This window comes from Chionomys nivalis, chromosome 5 (genome assembly GCF_950005125.1).
Source record: "Chionomys nivalis chromosome 5, mChiNiv1.1, whole genome shotgun sequence".
Classification (NCBI taxonomy): domain Eukaryota; kingdom Metazoa; phylum Chordata; class Mammalia; order Rodentia; family Cricetidae; genus Chionomys; species Chionomys nivalis.
Window position 1 is genome coordinate 73,588,347 of NC_080090.1, and position 14,583 is coordinate 73,602,929.

Sequence of the window (14,583 nt, forward strand, 5' to 3'; positions counted from 1 at the left end):
TGTTTTTGATCTTGGCTCTTCTGATAGGTGTAAGATAGAATCTCAGAGTTGTTTTGATAAATTCTCTGATAAACTTATCAGAAAAATGCAAATCAAGACAATAACATTTTATTAATAACTGACTAATGCTTCAACCCTGTAGGGACATAGCCCCACCCATTGGGGGCGTGTTCGCCTTGGGCTAATGTTTACGGATAAATCTGCCGGGCATGAGCCCAGCAGCCCTTTTTCTTTGGCTCCGCTTTTCCAGTGCTCCGCGGGAACCTGTGGTCCTGTAAGTCTATTTCCTTATTAAAGCTGTATATATCTATATAATCTGTCTACATTCATTTACGCCGCCACATTTGGCGCCCAACGGCAGATTTATCCGTAAACATTAGCCCGAGGCGAACACGCCCCCAATGGGTGGGGCTATGTCCCTACACAACCCAAGATTAGGCTGCACTCCAACAACATCACATAAGCAACACACAAAACACCAATACCCTAATAAAACACTAAGTGGGCAATTACAAGATCAATATAAATATTTATTTTAAAGATTAAGAAAAACAAAAGCATTTCCAACTAGGAAAAGAAGTATAAATTCAACAGGGTAAAGAAGTTCTTTAATCATACTGAGATTATTTAAGTAAAATCTCTATCTTACCTGAATCTTCAAAGTCACTGTTGTAGGCTTTCCATGTTTCGGTTATTCTAAGAAGATTCTCTTCCATGGCTTGAATGTCCATGGAGGGGCAGTTGCATTCTGGAAACTTTGGACCACAGTGGCACCAGCAGTCATTATCCTTGCAGATAAACTCCCCCTCTGAATTACAAGCAATGTAGCTCAATGCTGCCTGCACAAAACGCTCCTGAAGATAGTCGGGAAGGAGGACTTGAAGCCCTTGAAAAACAAATGAAGTGATCAAGTTTGAAGCACTTGTTTATAATACCGAATAGAGAAAGTAAATGCTAGTCTTTTAAAACACAAGTTTATCACTATTAAAAACTATCATTAGGAAAATCATCTGTTTGTATAATTTCAATACACTAAGACTGCCTGAATACGGAATCACATAATTTATAAGAATCGTTAGTATTTTATACATTTTATAACAATACTGTGGGTCTTTGATGTAATGAATTAGAGCATTTAACTATGATTAACAAAACTTACACTAAGCCTACATATTTGAAGACACAGCTGTTTTCTGCCTCTTTATTTCAAGTCTTCCATTCCATTTTTATACTACCACACTGCACAAATGGATACTATAATAATGCCTGTGTTTTACAAGTTTAGCAAGGTTGATAGGGCAGTACACAGTACACCAAGAATGCCTACCCAATATGATTCTATTGTTTAGGAGCAAGCACAAAACTGCATAGAGAGGAGCAGACGGGCTGATGTAGTTAATTCACAATCCATTTCTTTGCTTGTGTAAGCCATCCCTGCTGATATATTTCATTATTTTCTTAGACGCTAGCTTGGTAGTTATTTAGGGAAGTGCTATTTGAAATAGACTTTAAAAGAAATATTTGAAATTTAATATATTTTTAATATTATTATTTTTAATAATTTTTTTTTTTGGTTTTTCGAGACAGGGTTTCTCTGTAGCTTTGGTGCCTGTCACAGAACTAGATCTTGTAAACCAGGCTGGCCTCGAACTCCAGAGATCCGCCTGCCTCTGCCTCCCGAGTGCTGGGATTAAAGGCGTGTGCCACCACCGTCCAGCTATTTTTAATAATTTTTAAATTTAATAATTTAATAATTTTAATTTAATATATTTTGTGAATAATACAGTTTTATATCCAATATTTTAAAATATATAACAAAGGTGCCTAGGTCAATTGTCATCAGAGAGGCATCAGTAGCAACAGCAAATGGGAGCAGATGCAGATACACATAGCAAGCAAGCACTAGGTGGAATCAGAGGAAACCTGCAGAAGAGAGGGAGAACTGCTTGTAGGATCCAGAAGGGTCAAGGGCACTAGAGACTATTACTTACAGGAGCTAATCAAGGTTTATAGGGTCTCAGAGACTGAAGTGACAAACTCAGACCTTGGATATGTCTGAGCTAGGTTCTCCGCATGGAGTTTGTGTGGCTTGGTGTTCATGTGAAACTTTTAACAGTGTGGAGAAAGATTTTCCCTGCCTCTTGCATGCTTTTCCTTTTACCTCCTACTGGCTTGTCTTGTTCAGCCTTGATATGAAGGTTTTTGGCTAGTTTTATTATTATGACAGGTTCAGTTGATATATCTGGGAGGCCAGCTCCTTTCTAAAGACAAAAGGAGGCCTGGATCTGAAGGAGAATAGATGTGGAGTGGCCTGGAAATTGGGGAGAGAGGGAAAACTGCAGTTAGAATGTAATGTATGAGAGAAGAATTGAAAAAAATAAAACAAAGCAAAAAAGAAAAAACAACAGTGAAATACTCTAACCAAGTCTCTCATGATGGCACATGGTTGTCTTCTGTGGGATAATCCTTCTGAGTGATGAGAATATATATTACTCTCATTAGTTCACAATAAAGCTGATTTGAATTCTAGAAAGGCAAAATGAGATTAGGAGGGAAAGTTAAACAGAAAATACAGAAAGGAGGAAGGGTAGAGTCAGGGAGAAAGAAGCCAGCTGCAAGGGGAGCAAGATGCTAGAGAACAGGTAAAGCCACAAGTCATGTGCCAAAATATAGACTAATAGAAATGAGTTAAGTGTTGTAAAAGCTAGATAGTAATAATACTGATCTATAGGTTAAGTATTTTGTAATTAATATAAGTTTCTGAGTGATTATTTGGGATCTGGCTGTCAGGACAAAAAAAAAATAGTTCTACCTCTGCTTAAATTTGTCACCCCAGCAAATTTGTTCCACCCCCTGAGGGGCAAAGACTGGAGGATGGATGATAAGAAATTCTAGGTCATCCTAATTTATATAACAGGATGGAATCCATTTTGAGCTATTTGAGACCCAATTTGGAAAGAAAGAAAAATGAAGAAAGGAAGTAAAGAAGGAAGGAATGGAGGAAAAAATAAAGAAAAAGAAAGGAAGGAAGGAAGGAAAGAAGGAAGGAAGAAAGGAAGGAAGGAAGGAAGGAAGGAAGGAAGGAAGGAAGGAAGGAAAAGAGAGAGAGAGGGCTAAAGACAATGGTTAATAATTAAAATGTTCAATATACATGTCCCCACCAGCAAGCCTTCACATATGCACACACATTAAGACATATGTGTACCGATATACACATGAATGAACGTACATAAAACCAAAGACACCATGTGTACATACATATAATGGACAAAATCAAGAAAGAAGCAAATAGTAAAAATAAATTATAATACATGGAAAATTGTGTCAACACTAAATAGTACTTTACTACTTACTAAATTTGACAATATTTGCATTTCTTTTGTAACAAAATCAATCCCTTACTTTGTCCTTGATTTTACCTATGAGCCTGAGCTAATGAAAATCAAGTATTAATATTCAGGGAAAAATAAATTTCACAAGTACATTGATAACTGCATTCATCCTTGTATCTTTAAAAAATATATATACTTGTCAGTATGTGTATTCTACCCACTTGATTATTTAGAATAGTTTTTAAATTTTACAATTTAAATAGAAATATTTCTCGGATGGTTTATTTAAAATACCATTGTTTGATACATTTTGAATGTGAAAATGGTTGACATGATACTCTCCTATCACTATCAGTATAGTTAATAAAAATGCTTTAGTAAGGTAATAGAATATAAATTAAGAACTACTGTTCATTGATACTTGTAATTTATGAGACATTACTAATTAGGTCATTAATTTTATTAGAATTATCAAAGCAACAAAACAGTTCACGAAGGACAACATTTGACCATTTAAGTGACACATGAATAGCTTTCAACATCATGGAGTTAATTTTTCATGTCAAATGATCACTGGCAAAAATCACACATAAATCAATGAGAGTAAAAGTATTTCACATAGTGTTATTTTAGCATGCATGGAATATAGGAAGGCTGATCAAGAAAATTAGCTTGAAGTCTGTTCATAGGCTTTCTATATGAGAAAGAAGTTGATATACCACAGCTGAATTTAAATGATATTTAACCACTTAGAGTACTCTGGTGCTATTTTTTTTTTTTTTTTTTTTGTAAGAAGAGTGTATGGAGGAACATGGTACACTTTGGCTCTATGAAACACATCAGATGGCAGCAGCTAATACATATTTGCAAAAAGAAATATTATCAACTGCAAGGAGAGGAAAGCCCATGTTGACACTCCCACACATCTGCAATGTCTAAAAGCCACACCAATAACTGTAAAGGCAAGAGATCCACAAGGTTGAAGTGCAGTCATTTAGAACTAACAGCTCTTGAACTTACTGCCTTCTCAAGGAAAAAGAATTCAAGCTTGGTACTGTAAACCTATACAGCTACACCATGTCTGAGAGGAGAATCTATTATCTCTGTTTTCCTAAAAACAAAGTATAACTCCAATTACATTCTGAATGTCTATCATTATGACCACAGATAAGTGTAGTTTTCACAACTCTTCAAAGAAACTTGTTTTTGTAGTAGATGGACATGATTAGAGAAAGTCACAACTGGTCAAAATGAAGAGAAAACTGACCTCAGGTACAATGGGAAATTGCAAGAGCCAGAGGATCAGGAAGTTTGCTGATAAAGTTTCCTGTTTATGACAGGAAGCCTGATCAAATACAATCTCAACAATAAAATTGCCTAAACAAAACCTGAATAGTGTAACACTGGAATGCCAACATGGAAGGAGAAAAACTCAAAAGTTCCCTGGATGAGAAGAGTTAAAATCTGTGGCTATTGAAAGAGAAAGAATCAATCTTGAGCAGAAGCCTTCAATTGCTAGATATATAGTCTCAAGCAGTCATCCCTAAACATGTATACATATAGGTAACATTGCATTAACCCAGCAGGTTGTATTTATAGAGTTATGTACTTATACAAATATATAAAAATAATAATTAATGAAAAGGTCAGTGTGTTTCAAAGGGAGTGATGGGAAGGAGTGGAGCAGAAAAATGTGAATATGGTAAAGTAATGACATTTTAAAATATGAATAAACTAAAATATGAACATAAAAAATGAGCATTGGGACTGCATATTATTAATTACATCCAAGCTTCGTTACTAAAACTACCTGAAAATGTAAATTTTATCAAGAAATTTAAAGTGCATTTTATAATATATTTTTGATGTGGGAGTCCCCTCTGTGTACTGTGATTACCATTAATGAATAAAGAAACTGCTTTGGCCTGTTTATAGAGCAGAACTTAGGTAGGCTGGGAGAACTGAAATGAATGCTGGGAGAAAGAAGAGTAGAATCAAGGGATGCCATGTAGCCGTGGCCAGAAGTAGATGTGCTGAAACTTTGCTGGTAGGCCATGACCTTGTGGTGATATACAGATGAACAGAAATGGCTTAAATTAATATAAGATTTAGCCAATAAGAAGCTAGAGCTAATGGGCCAAGCAGTGATTTAGTTAATACAGTATTTGTGTGATTATTTCAGTTCTGGGTAGCCAGGATGAATAAGAAGGCCCTCCTTGCAACATATTATGAGCTTAATTATATGTTATATTACATAATACATAATTACATAATATAATAATTTTAGAATGAAAATATTTAAACTGGAAATCTTTCCAGTATAATCTCCTTTAAGAAGTACTCATAAGTAATATTGGAAAGTTAAGTTTATTACAAATATTATAAATGACTTTCAAAACAATTGTAAACTCCTTATTGAGTTTCTTTTTATGTTTTATTGAGATATTTTTACATAAATTTCATTTCCTAGCCTTAAGTTTCTTTGATTATTTTTATCTGCTCATTTACAGTTATTTATTTGATATGTGATACTTACATATTAAATAACAACACTAATGTTCTATTTTATACATGTCATCTATGTATGTGTGCATGTATGTGTACATAAGTATCAAACATAAACTGCCCATTGTAGGTGCTGGGAACTGTACCTGGGTGCTCTGGAAGTGTAGCAAGTGTTTCTCATTCTGCAGCCCTAATATGTGATATTGCTGACAGTAAATATTTAAAATATTTGAAGTAAATTTACTGTGACTGTGGATAATGATTAGTATTTTTTTACAAATACATGTAAGTCATGATAAGTTTCATTCTGAAGGTTTTTGTTGTTGTTGTTCCTTAACAGTGTTTATTTTCAATTAATATTGATGCTTTTGTTGTGGTTTTCAAATAAAATTCACTTTGGAAGTAACTTCTCTTCAACAAGTGTAAAAGTGTATAAGACAGAATCCCAATGACAAAAACCAATCCATTTGAACTGCTTAGAAACATAATGCAAACCAAAAATACTCTTGCCCTTATATCTATAACCAGTACAAACATCTCGCTGTACCCATCTACTAAACTACCTATTTAACGAATTGTGGAAAGACAAGAAAAAATAAATCAAAAAAATCACCACACACACACTTTACTCTCAATGTAAGATTTAATTCTTAGTAGTATTACTTATTCTGTGAAGAAAAATATACTGATAGTTTTTTCATTTTTTTCTAGACCATTAAGATATTTTAAAATTGATGCATTAACTTTGTCAATAACTTTAAATACCTAGTACATTTACACCATGTTTTTCTTTTTTTTTAGGATTTATTATTATTTTTAATCACATATCAATGTTTATGTCTGCGTATAATTATGTGCACAAGAGGACAGAGTTTCAGAGACTATGGATCAATAGTTACAGAAAGTTATAAGCATGTAGAAACTCAACCCAGGTTCTCTATAAAAGCACCAAGTGCTTTTGGACCATCTCACCAGTGGCAAACGACTTATTTTTCAAAAATATAAAAGGGATGATAACTGGATAGTATATCATCTAGGCTAATAAATAATTATTAAAATTTTACCTACATACCTTGCAACTGAATTTTATTCTCAGGACTCTGAACCAGAACAGAGCTGACAGAATCTAGGTTGTCATAGTTACTGCAGCCAAGAGGACCCGTCCGGGTTTCTGTCACCTGATAAACAAAACATCAACTTTATTACATAAATCAGACTTCCACAATGTTCTTTCTGTTGAGTATGCTTGTCTCACACAACAATATTAAGTGTTTGGTGGTAAACATCACTGACAATTCTGAGAAGTAAAAGACAGCCTCAAGAGGTCCTTCAAAGCACAAAGGTAAGAAAGAATCATGTCTCCAGCTGATTTTCTTCCTTAGATTCAGGCGTAAATCTAATACATAAAAAGATCATTCATAGAAAAGATGAAACTAACATATAATCACTCTTTTTCCAAAGAAATAACAGGGCCATACTACTCAAAGCTGATAGAAAAACATTTGCTTATATAATAATTACTTTTGTTTCCATTTGTAGATCAGTCACTTCCCAAGCAACTCTCTAAAATTAACCATCAGTTTTATTACATGAAATGCAAATATAGATACTTTTATGAGCACAGCAACTTCCAAATTGTTTACCTTCCATCTGCACATCAGGCATGATGTGTCCCTGTTCGGTAATCTTAATTTTAAGACTTTACTGTTTGCATGGCCCTCTTCCAACCAAGTTTTTGAAAAGTTCTCCTTTCTCTATTTGGCAAATCTCTCTTTTTTTTAATGCTTAGTATTAACCTCATGCAGACAGTCACACTAAGAAGGCCTTGGTGTACCCCATGAACTCTCTTTGTTACTTACTCTCTCTGGATCTGTGGATTGTAGCCTAACTATGCTTTATTTAATACCTAAGATCCACTTTTGAGTGCGTACATTCCTGGACGGAGACAAAAGAGGAGGGGATTTGCGTGTGGGAGGTGGAATGGGGGAAATGACATGAGAAGGGATGATAGTGTGGGAGGCTGCAGCCAGGGTACAAAATAAATAGATAAATAAAAGACATACTGAAAATAAAATCCAAATTCTTTAAAATTTAAAAATAAAATTTCTTTGCTCTTAAACCATAGTTTAGATTAGAATTGTGGAATTTCATATTGTGGACACACATTAATAAAAATCAACTGTTTGTGTATAACTTTATCATTACTTTAACAAAATATAATTCATTGTTAATACTAATTTCTAATACTTTCTATTATAAAATTATATTGACTGTGGATCTCTGCCTCTACTTCCATCAGTTACTGGATATAGATTCTAATGAGATCAGTTAGGGTAGGCACCCATCTCATTAGAGAATGCTAGTTCAGGCACCCTCTCCACATGGCAGAGGTCATACTTATGGATTCCTGGGAATTTCACTAGCAGCAGGTTTCTCCCTAAACCCAAAACGACTCTGTCAAGACATCTCTTTTATTGCTTTTCTTTTCTGTCCCTCCCCCAACTCAACAATGCTGGTTCCCTCGTATTCTCAGCAACCATCCCTTTCTGTCTAATACTTCTTACCCCAGTTTACCGAGGAAATCTCTATTTCCCTTCCCAGGGTGTTCCATTGCTCTCTCTTAGGTTTCTCATCATTAGGTAGATTCTCTGGGGCTTTAAATCTAGCATCCACTTATGAGTGAGTACATACCATGTGTGTCTTTATGGTTTGAGGTTACCTCAATCAGGATTTTTTTTTAGCTTCATCCATTTTCCTAGGCAGGGCTCCTAGAGGCCAGTCAATGAGAGGGAGTGTGGTTATATGAACAAGGGGTTTCAAGGTCATGATGTAGAAACTCACAGAGACAGTTGACTTGAGCTCATGGTAGCTCACCAACTCTACCCCAAGAGTTGTTGAGTTTTGATGTGACTGAAATCAGCCCTCTGATCTGTGAGTGAAAGCTGTATGGTTTGGATAGGTTTGTGGGACATCTGGCAGTGGGAACAGGATCTATCCCTGGATTATGAGCCGACTTTTTGGAGCCCATTCCCTACGGTGAGATGCCTTTTTCAGCCTTGATGCAGGGAGGATAGTGAAATTACTGAGAGTGAGGACGAATCACAATACATACAAAAAACTTACATTTAGTGTTTATTAACAGAGAAGGGAGGAGTAAGAGGGGAGTCCTCAGGTGAGGACGAATCACAATACATACAAAAAACTTACATTTAGAGTTTATTAACAGAGAAGGGAGGAGTAAGAGGGGAGTCCTCAGGTCTGTCTGAAACGTGGTACAGAAGGAGAGTGCGGAGCAGGCATGTTCAGCTTTTTAAAGACTATCTAGCACATGTGCCCAGGGGATTACTTAGAAGTTTCACTCATAGATCACACGACCAGGCTGCACTTAGATCACGTAGGACTTGAGTACCCTCGGTGGTAAGTTGCCTAAATGATTGATGGTGTGTGTGTGTGTGTGTGCGCGGCCATGGGCCATGGATCTCAGAAGTCCAGCGCCTGGAGTGGCTAAGCATTCTGCCATAATACTAGCAAATTTGTTGGTAGAACCGATAACAGAGGGGATTGGTCCTCACTCAACTTTATGGGCCAGACTTTGTTGACTCTCCATGGGAGGCCTTACCCTTTCTTAGGAGGGTATGAGGGGATGAGTTGGGTGGGGAGCAGGAGAGAAGGGAGAATTGTGGTTGGTTTGTAAAATGAATAGAAAGTTCAAAAAAATAAAAAAGAAACAATTTAAAATTATATTATACTGATGGACCAATTTTATATGTTTTCTTGAGTTTGGAATTAGGATTAGTGCTCATGCATATTTTAATTTTAATATAATAATAAAATGGATATAGATAAAACTGAAACTTCAAATTATTAAACAAATGTTTCCACATAATCCCTTGCCCCACCAAAGTCAGAATATGTAACATGATCATCTGAATTTTTGATAATCAGTTGAAATATGGAAGTCTAATGTGATTTTGTATTATAAGGAATTATTATTCTTATTATTTTTAATAATAATTATTAGTATTATAAGAAATATATTATGCTTGGATGGGAATGTTGGAGCAGCAGTACATCAACCTGCCTTGTGCTCAGTGGCCTAGGGATGGTAAGTTATGAGGCTATGCAACATGTAGCACGGTAGATGGAGCTTCACTAGCTGTGAGACGTACAGCTGAACCTGCTCAAAATTTTCCCCATGCAGAACTTGCTGTGTGAATATGATAAGTGTGTATTTAATACAGTCCCTGAGTATTTATGTGAATTATGCTTACATTATCATATTATTTCTGATGAAGCTATGAAAACAGAGAAAACTTTCAAAAAATCAAACAGGTAGTTTCTGATTTTTCCTTTCAACTCTTTCTCTGCTGTTTTAGTTTCTAGAGTTCTAGAATTTTACAGAGTTCAAATCTATTTCTAAATCAAAGAAATATTGTAACTGAAGGTAAAAATAATACAGACTTGTGTTTGCTTAGATTAATTGAAATGTGTGCAATTAATTAACTGCAAATGAACTATCATTGCTATTAAAACCATGCAGTATAATATAATTAACTAATTAATAATACATATGTAGTTTAAGAAATATCTTATCTGAACTGACAGAATTTCTCCTAATAGTTATAGACTATCTAATATAAAACCCAACAAAAGTCTTGAGAAATCACTTTCTGAGTTGTTTAGTGTTTTTCAAGAGATTCACCAAAATAATATAAGTTTTGATCATTGACCTTGGTTCCCACCTAGAACTTGGAGTGGAATCCTTATGGATTAAGGCATCATGACTTTGAACTTGCAATCTTGAGAACTTAAGCTCTATCTGACCTGAGAGTCTCCTACTTGACAAATAGCATTTATGATAACAATGGAATCTACGCAAGCTTCCAAGGAAGCGAATCAGTGAAAATTGTTTCTAAGCTTTGATTGTTATGAACTAAAACTTGGATACATGATAGCATTATATACCAAAGGACACAGTACTGACATGCATACCTTGGCAGAAACTGATAGCAGTCTAATTATACTTAATAACCTCAAGAATTTTCCTTTCTGATGAAAACTATATGGGCCTACTTAATGAGGTCAAGGAAGTTGGAGAGGAACCTACACTCCCAGTTTTCCAAAGCAGGATAATTCCTGGATACATTCTAAATATTTGTCCTTATAGTCACAGATAATGTAGCTTTCATTCTTCAGTCTCTTTGTAACAAATAGAAACCAATACAGAAAACATAGCCCATAAAAGTTCAAAGATCAAGAAAACCTAGTAATGTCAAGTCTCAACACAAACATCTGTTCTGACACTCCTAATCCCAAGTCTCAGGTATCATAAAGTAAGGGGAGATGAAAATGATTTAAAAATAAGATGGACAAGATAATTGTTGTGCGATTGTCTCCTAGAAATGTCAGAGAAACTATACCCATGAAATCTCACTAACATGATAGTCAAAAAAAACTGAAGAAAAGATGGCATGTATATATTTCTGCAAGGAAAATACCCCAGGTTATTGAATACCAAGTGACTAACCCTGAGAACATATAAATACCACTAACATTTTATAGCCTGAGCAGGTTGTGGTTATCTATTTAGGAATGGACACATGTGTATGGATACATATCCACAATCATGGCTTCTAAAGCTGAAACATAACCTTTTTTATAGCATTGTTTTGGTGTTAATATAGTTACTTATAAATGAACACATTATGCTTATTGTGGCTGTTTGGATGTAATTGGTCCCGTAAGTTCATAGGGAGTGGCGATCTTAGGTAGTGTCTCTTTGATGGAGTAGGTATAACCTTGTTGGATGAAGTGTGTCACTGTGGGGGTGTGCTTGTGATCTCATAAATGCTCCACCCATACCCAGTGTCTAAGTTCAGTTTCTGTTGCCTGTGGATCAAGATGTAGAATTCTCAGTTCCTACCCCAGCACCAAGTCTTCCTGTATTCTACAATGTTTTGGAATAGTGAAAATGGACAAAACCTCTGAAACTATATTAATAACACCAGCTTTTGCTTATCTTGGAAACTGTACATATATGATAATATAAGAATGACAAGTTGCACAAAAATATTGAATGTTGGTTAAACAAAAAAAAAAAAACCTTTCTTAAATATCACAAGGCAGAAAAGAATAACACCCAGAAAAAGAAAAGCAACAAGTTTGCATTTCTGAAGCAGCTAATGATACAATTGAGGAGTTTGCATAGTTAAGATAAAATAAAAACCCATTTATATATATTGAGTGTAAATTAATGTTATTTTAAAAATAATACATAAATGTGCAATCAGACATTTTATTTAATTATGTATTGATTTTAAAGTATCACACTTTGTATCCTCACTGATTTTTAAGATTATTATCTGAGTATAATTTCTAATTATTCATGAATTCTTACACGTTTGCAGTAGTGAATATAGGGTCTTGGGTACTATTTTCAAGTTCTGTCCCACTCCCCAACACCATGTCCTACACATACTCTTTATCTAGTAGGATCTTTTGTGTTTGGATCTTTAAATATAATATAAACTATTTGGACATCAATTTGTCAAAACTGACTATTGCTTCTCAAATATTTAATGTAATGTATGGTCAAATAAATTACTTATTTCAACCCAGCTATGTTATATTCTTTTTTTAAAAAATTTATCTTATGAAACTGTTAATGTTTCTAAGAATGTTACACAATCGTCAAAGGGAAGAATTTCTTATCTCTTTCAAGTTCTGAAAAAAAAAAAAAAAAACCAAAAAACCAAAAAAAAAAAAACTGTGTCTCTCTCTCCCCTGACAGTGTCTTGTCATCTATGTACTATTTCTTGGTTACATGACTATAAGACATAGAGAGTAGCAATATTATTATTTGTTCAACCTGCCATTTTCAATAAAAACAGTAATAAATGTCTGTGTTGGAAATACAAGCAACTAGATAAATGACTAGCCCAGAGGAACAACTGCTAATATTTTCCCCATTTTTGCTTGTTTACCGTCAGAGTTTTATTACACATGAAAATAGTTGAAACTAGAAGAAATTGCTGTTCATAACCATTGTTTGCTCATAGCATCAACACATTCACAGCCATCTATCTTTGGCAGATCTTTGATTTTCTTATCACTTTATTTGTGATAAAATAAATTATTTGAAACTTTCACCCACGTATTCAATGTGTTCTGACAATATCAAACCTCCACATCTTACAAGTCCCCCTAGGAACCTTATATCACATCTCCCTCAAAATTCATGTCCTATTTGTTTGTTAGTTTTGCTTTGTGTTTTTCAAATCCTGATTCTGCTTAGTGTTGCTCAGATGCAAATAGGTGTAGGGCCATTCAGTGGGGGTCATCCTACCTAAATTCTTCACAGAGATCTAGTGAAAGGAACAAGATCATAGACCTGAACTTTACATGATAACTCATCTAGAATTTTTTTCATTGAAAAGACACAATTGTATTTCATGGTTAAATTTACTTGTACCAAATAACTTTTAAGGAATTATATATAACTCTGTTTACGTAAATTAAACACTGAAAAATTGGTTAGAATAAAGTAACTAATTTGCAAGAGCTATGCTTAAGTGAAGAAATTAAAGAGATTATGAATCTGAAAGAGATTCAGGGGTACACTGGAGGCTTTGGGTGTAGAGTAAGAGTTAAAAATGATGTAAATACAGTTCTCATGCATGAAATTCTCAAAAAATAAATTAGACAATATATAAAATTGTTTATTTTTTATCAATGAGCTAAAAAAATAGAACCATAAAGAGATACTAGTATGTATTTCATAAATGGTTAAAAAAGAGAGAGATAAAAGTAATAGCATTGATAATACTGCTTTACTGATATCTTCACTAAAAATGTCTTTAAAAGTAGGGAAACACAAGCCTAGGTGTCCAGTGTGAAGCAAGTAAATGTGACAAAAGGATTGCAAGGACATTGAAAACAAGAGCATTCTCAGCATGCAAAACCTGTTCACAGTGCAACTTAGGAAAAAGTCACAGTCGTTATTAGTCATTAGAAATGTGGAAGTGAATTGAAAGCTTGACTACTGCAGCAGAATTGTAAAGACAAAGACATAGAATAAGTAGGACCGAGTCTTAAAAATGCAATGTGCCAAAAGTCTATTATGATTATGTGAAATCAAAATTAGGTGAATTAAAAAACAATGGAATGATAAGAAAATACCATGCTTCATTATTATCCACCAAAATAGTTAGGCAAAAGCAAATCTAGTGTCAGAGACCAGGATAACAGTTTGAGTGTGTGGAAGTGGCAGCAAGGATGTATGGAGACTTGCTAACTTTTGAAACTTTCAAATCTTGATTTAAACAACAGTTCCTGAAATGGTGATAATTTGAACTATATATTTTGTAGTTATGCTACATAACAACAACAGGCTTAACAGATTAATATCATCTTTATTAATAAAATTAGTTAATACTTTTTCTTAATTCATTATATCAGGACAGGTACCAAGTCATATACATCTCCTGCCACAGTTAAGAATTTCTTTGTGCCTATTTATCCATTTGTCTGTCAATAGTCTATGTACCAAGACTAGAGACATGGATCAGTGGTTAAGAACATTTACTGCTGTCCCAGAACTAGATTCAATTCCCAGGACCCACATGACAGCACAACGCCACTTGCAACCCCAGCTACAGGAATCCAGGCCCGCTTCTGATCTCAGAGGGTACTAGGCATACATGTGATATAAATATCTGCAGGCAAAAGATCCATATACATAAAATGA

At 34.6% G+C, this 14,583-nt stretch overlaps 1 protein-coding gene across 2 annotated transcripts in view; it reads right to left on the reverse strand.

Moving 5' to 3' along the window:
- The window catches only part of Brinp3 (BMP/retinoic acid inducible neural specific 3), a 378,417-nt gene that overhangs the window by 116,336 nt on the left and 247,498 nt on the right, over positions 1-14,583 (reverse strand). For both annotated transcript variants that reach the window (XM_057770238.1, XM_057770237.1), the window contains exons 5-6: positions 6,910-7,015; positions 650-886 (exon numbers count right to left, since the gene is read on the reverse strand). In XM_057770238.1, coding sequence (XP_057626221.1) covers positions 650-886; positions 6,910-7,015 — 343 coding nt within the window. The remainder of the gene's footprint in view (positions 1-649; positions 887-6,909; positions 7,016-14,583) is intronic.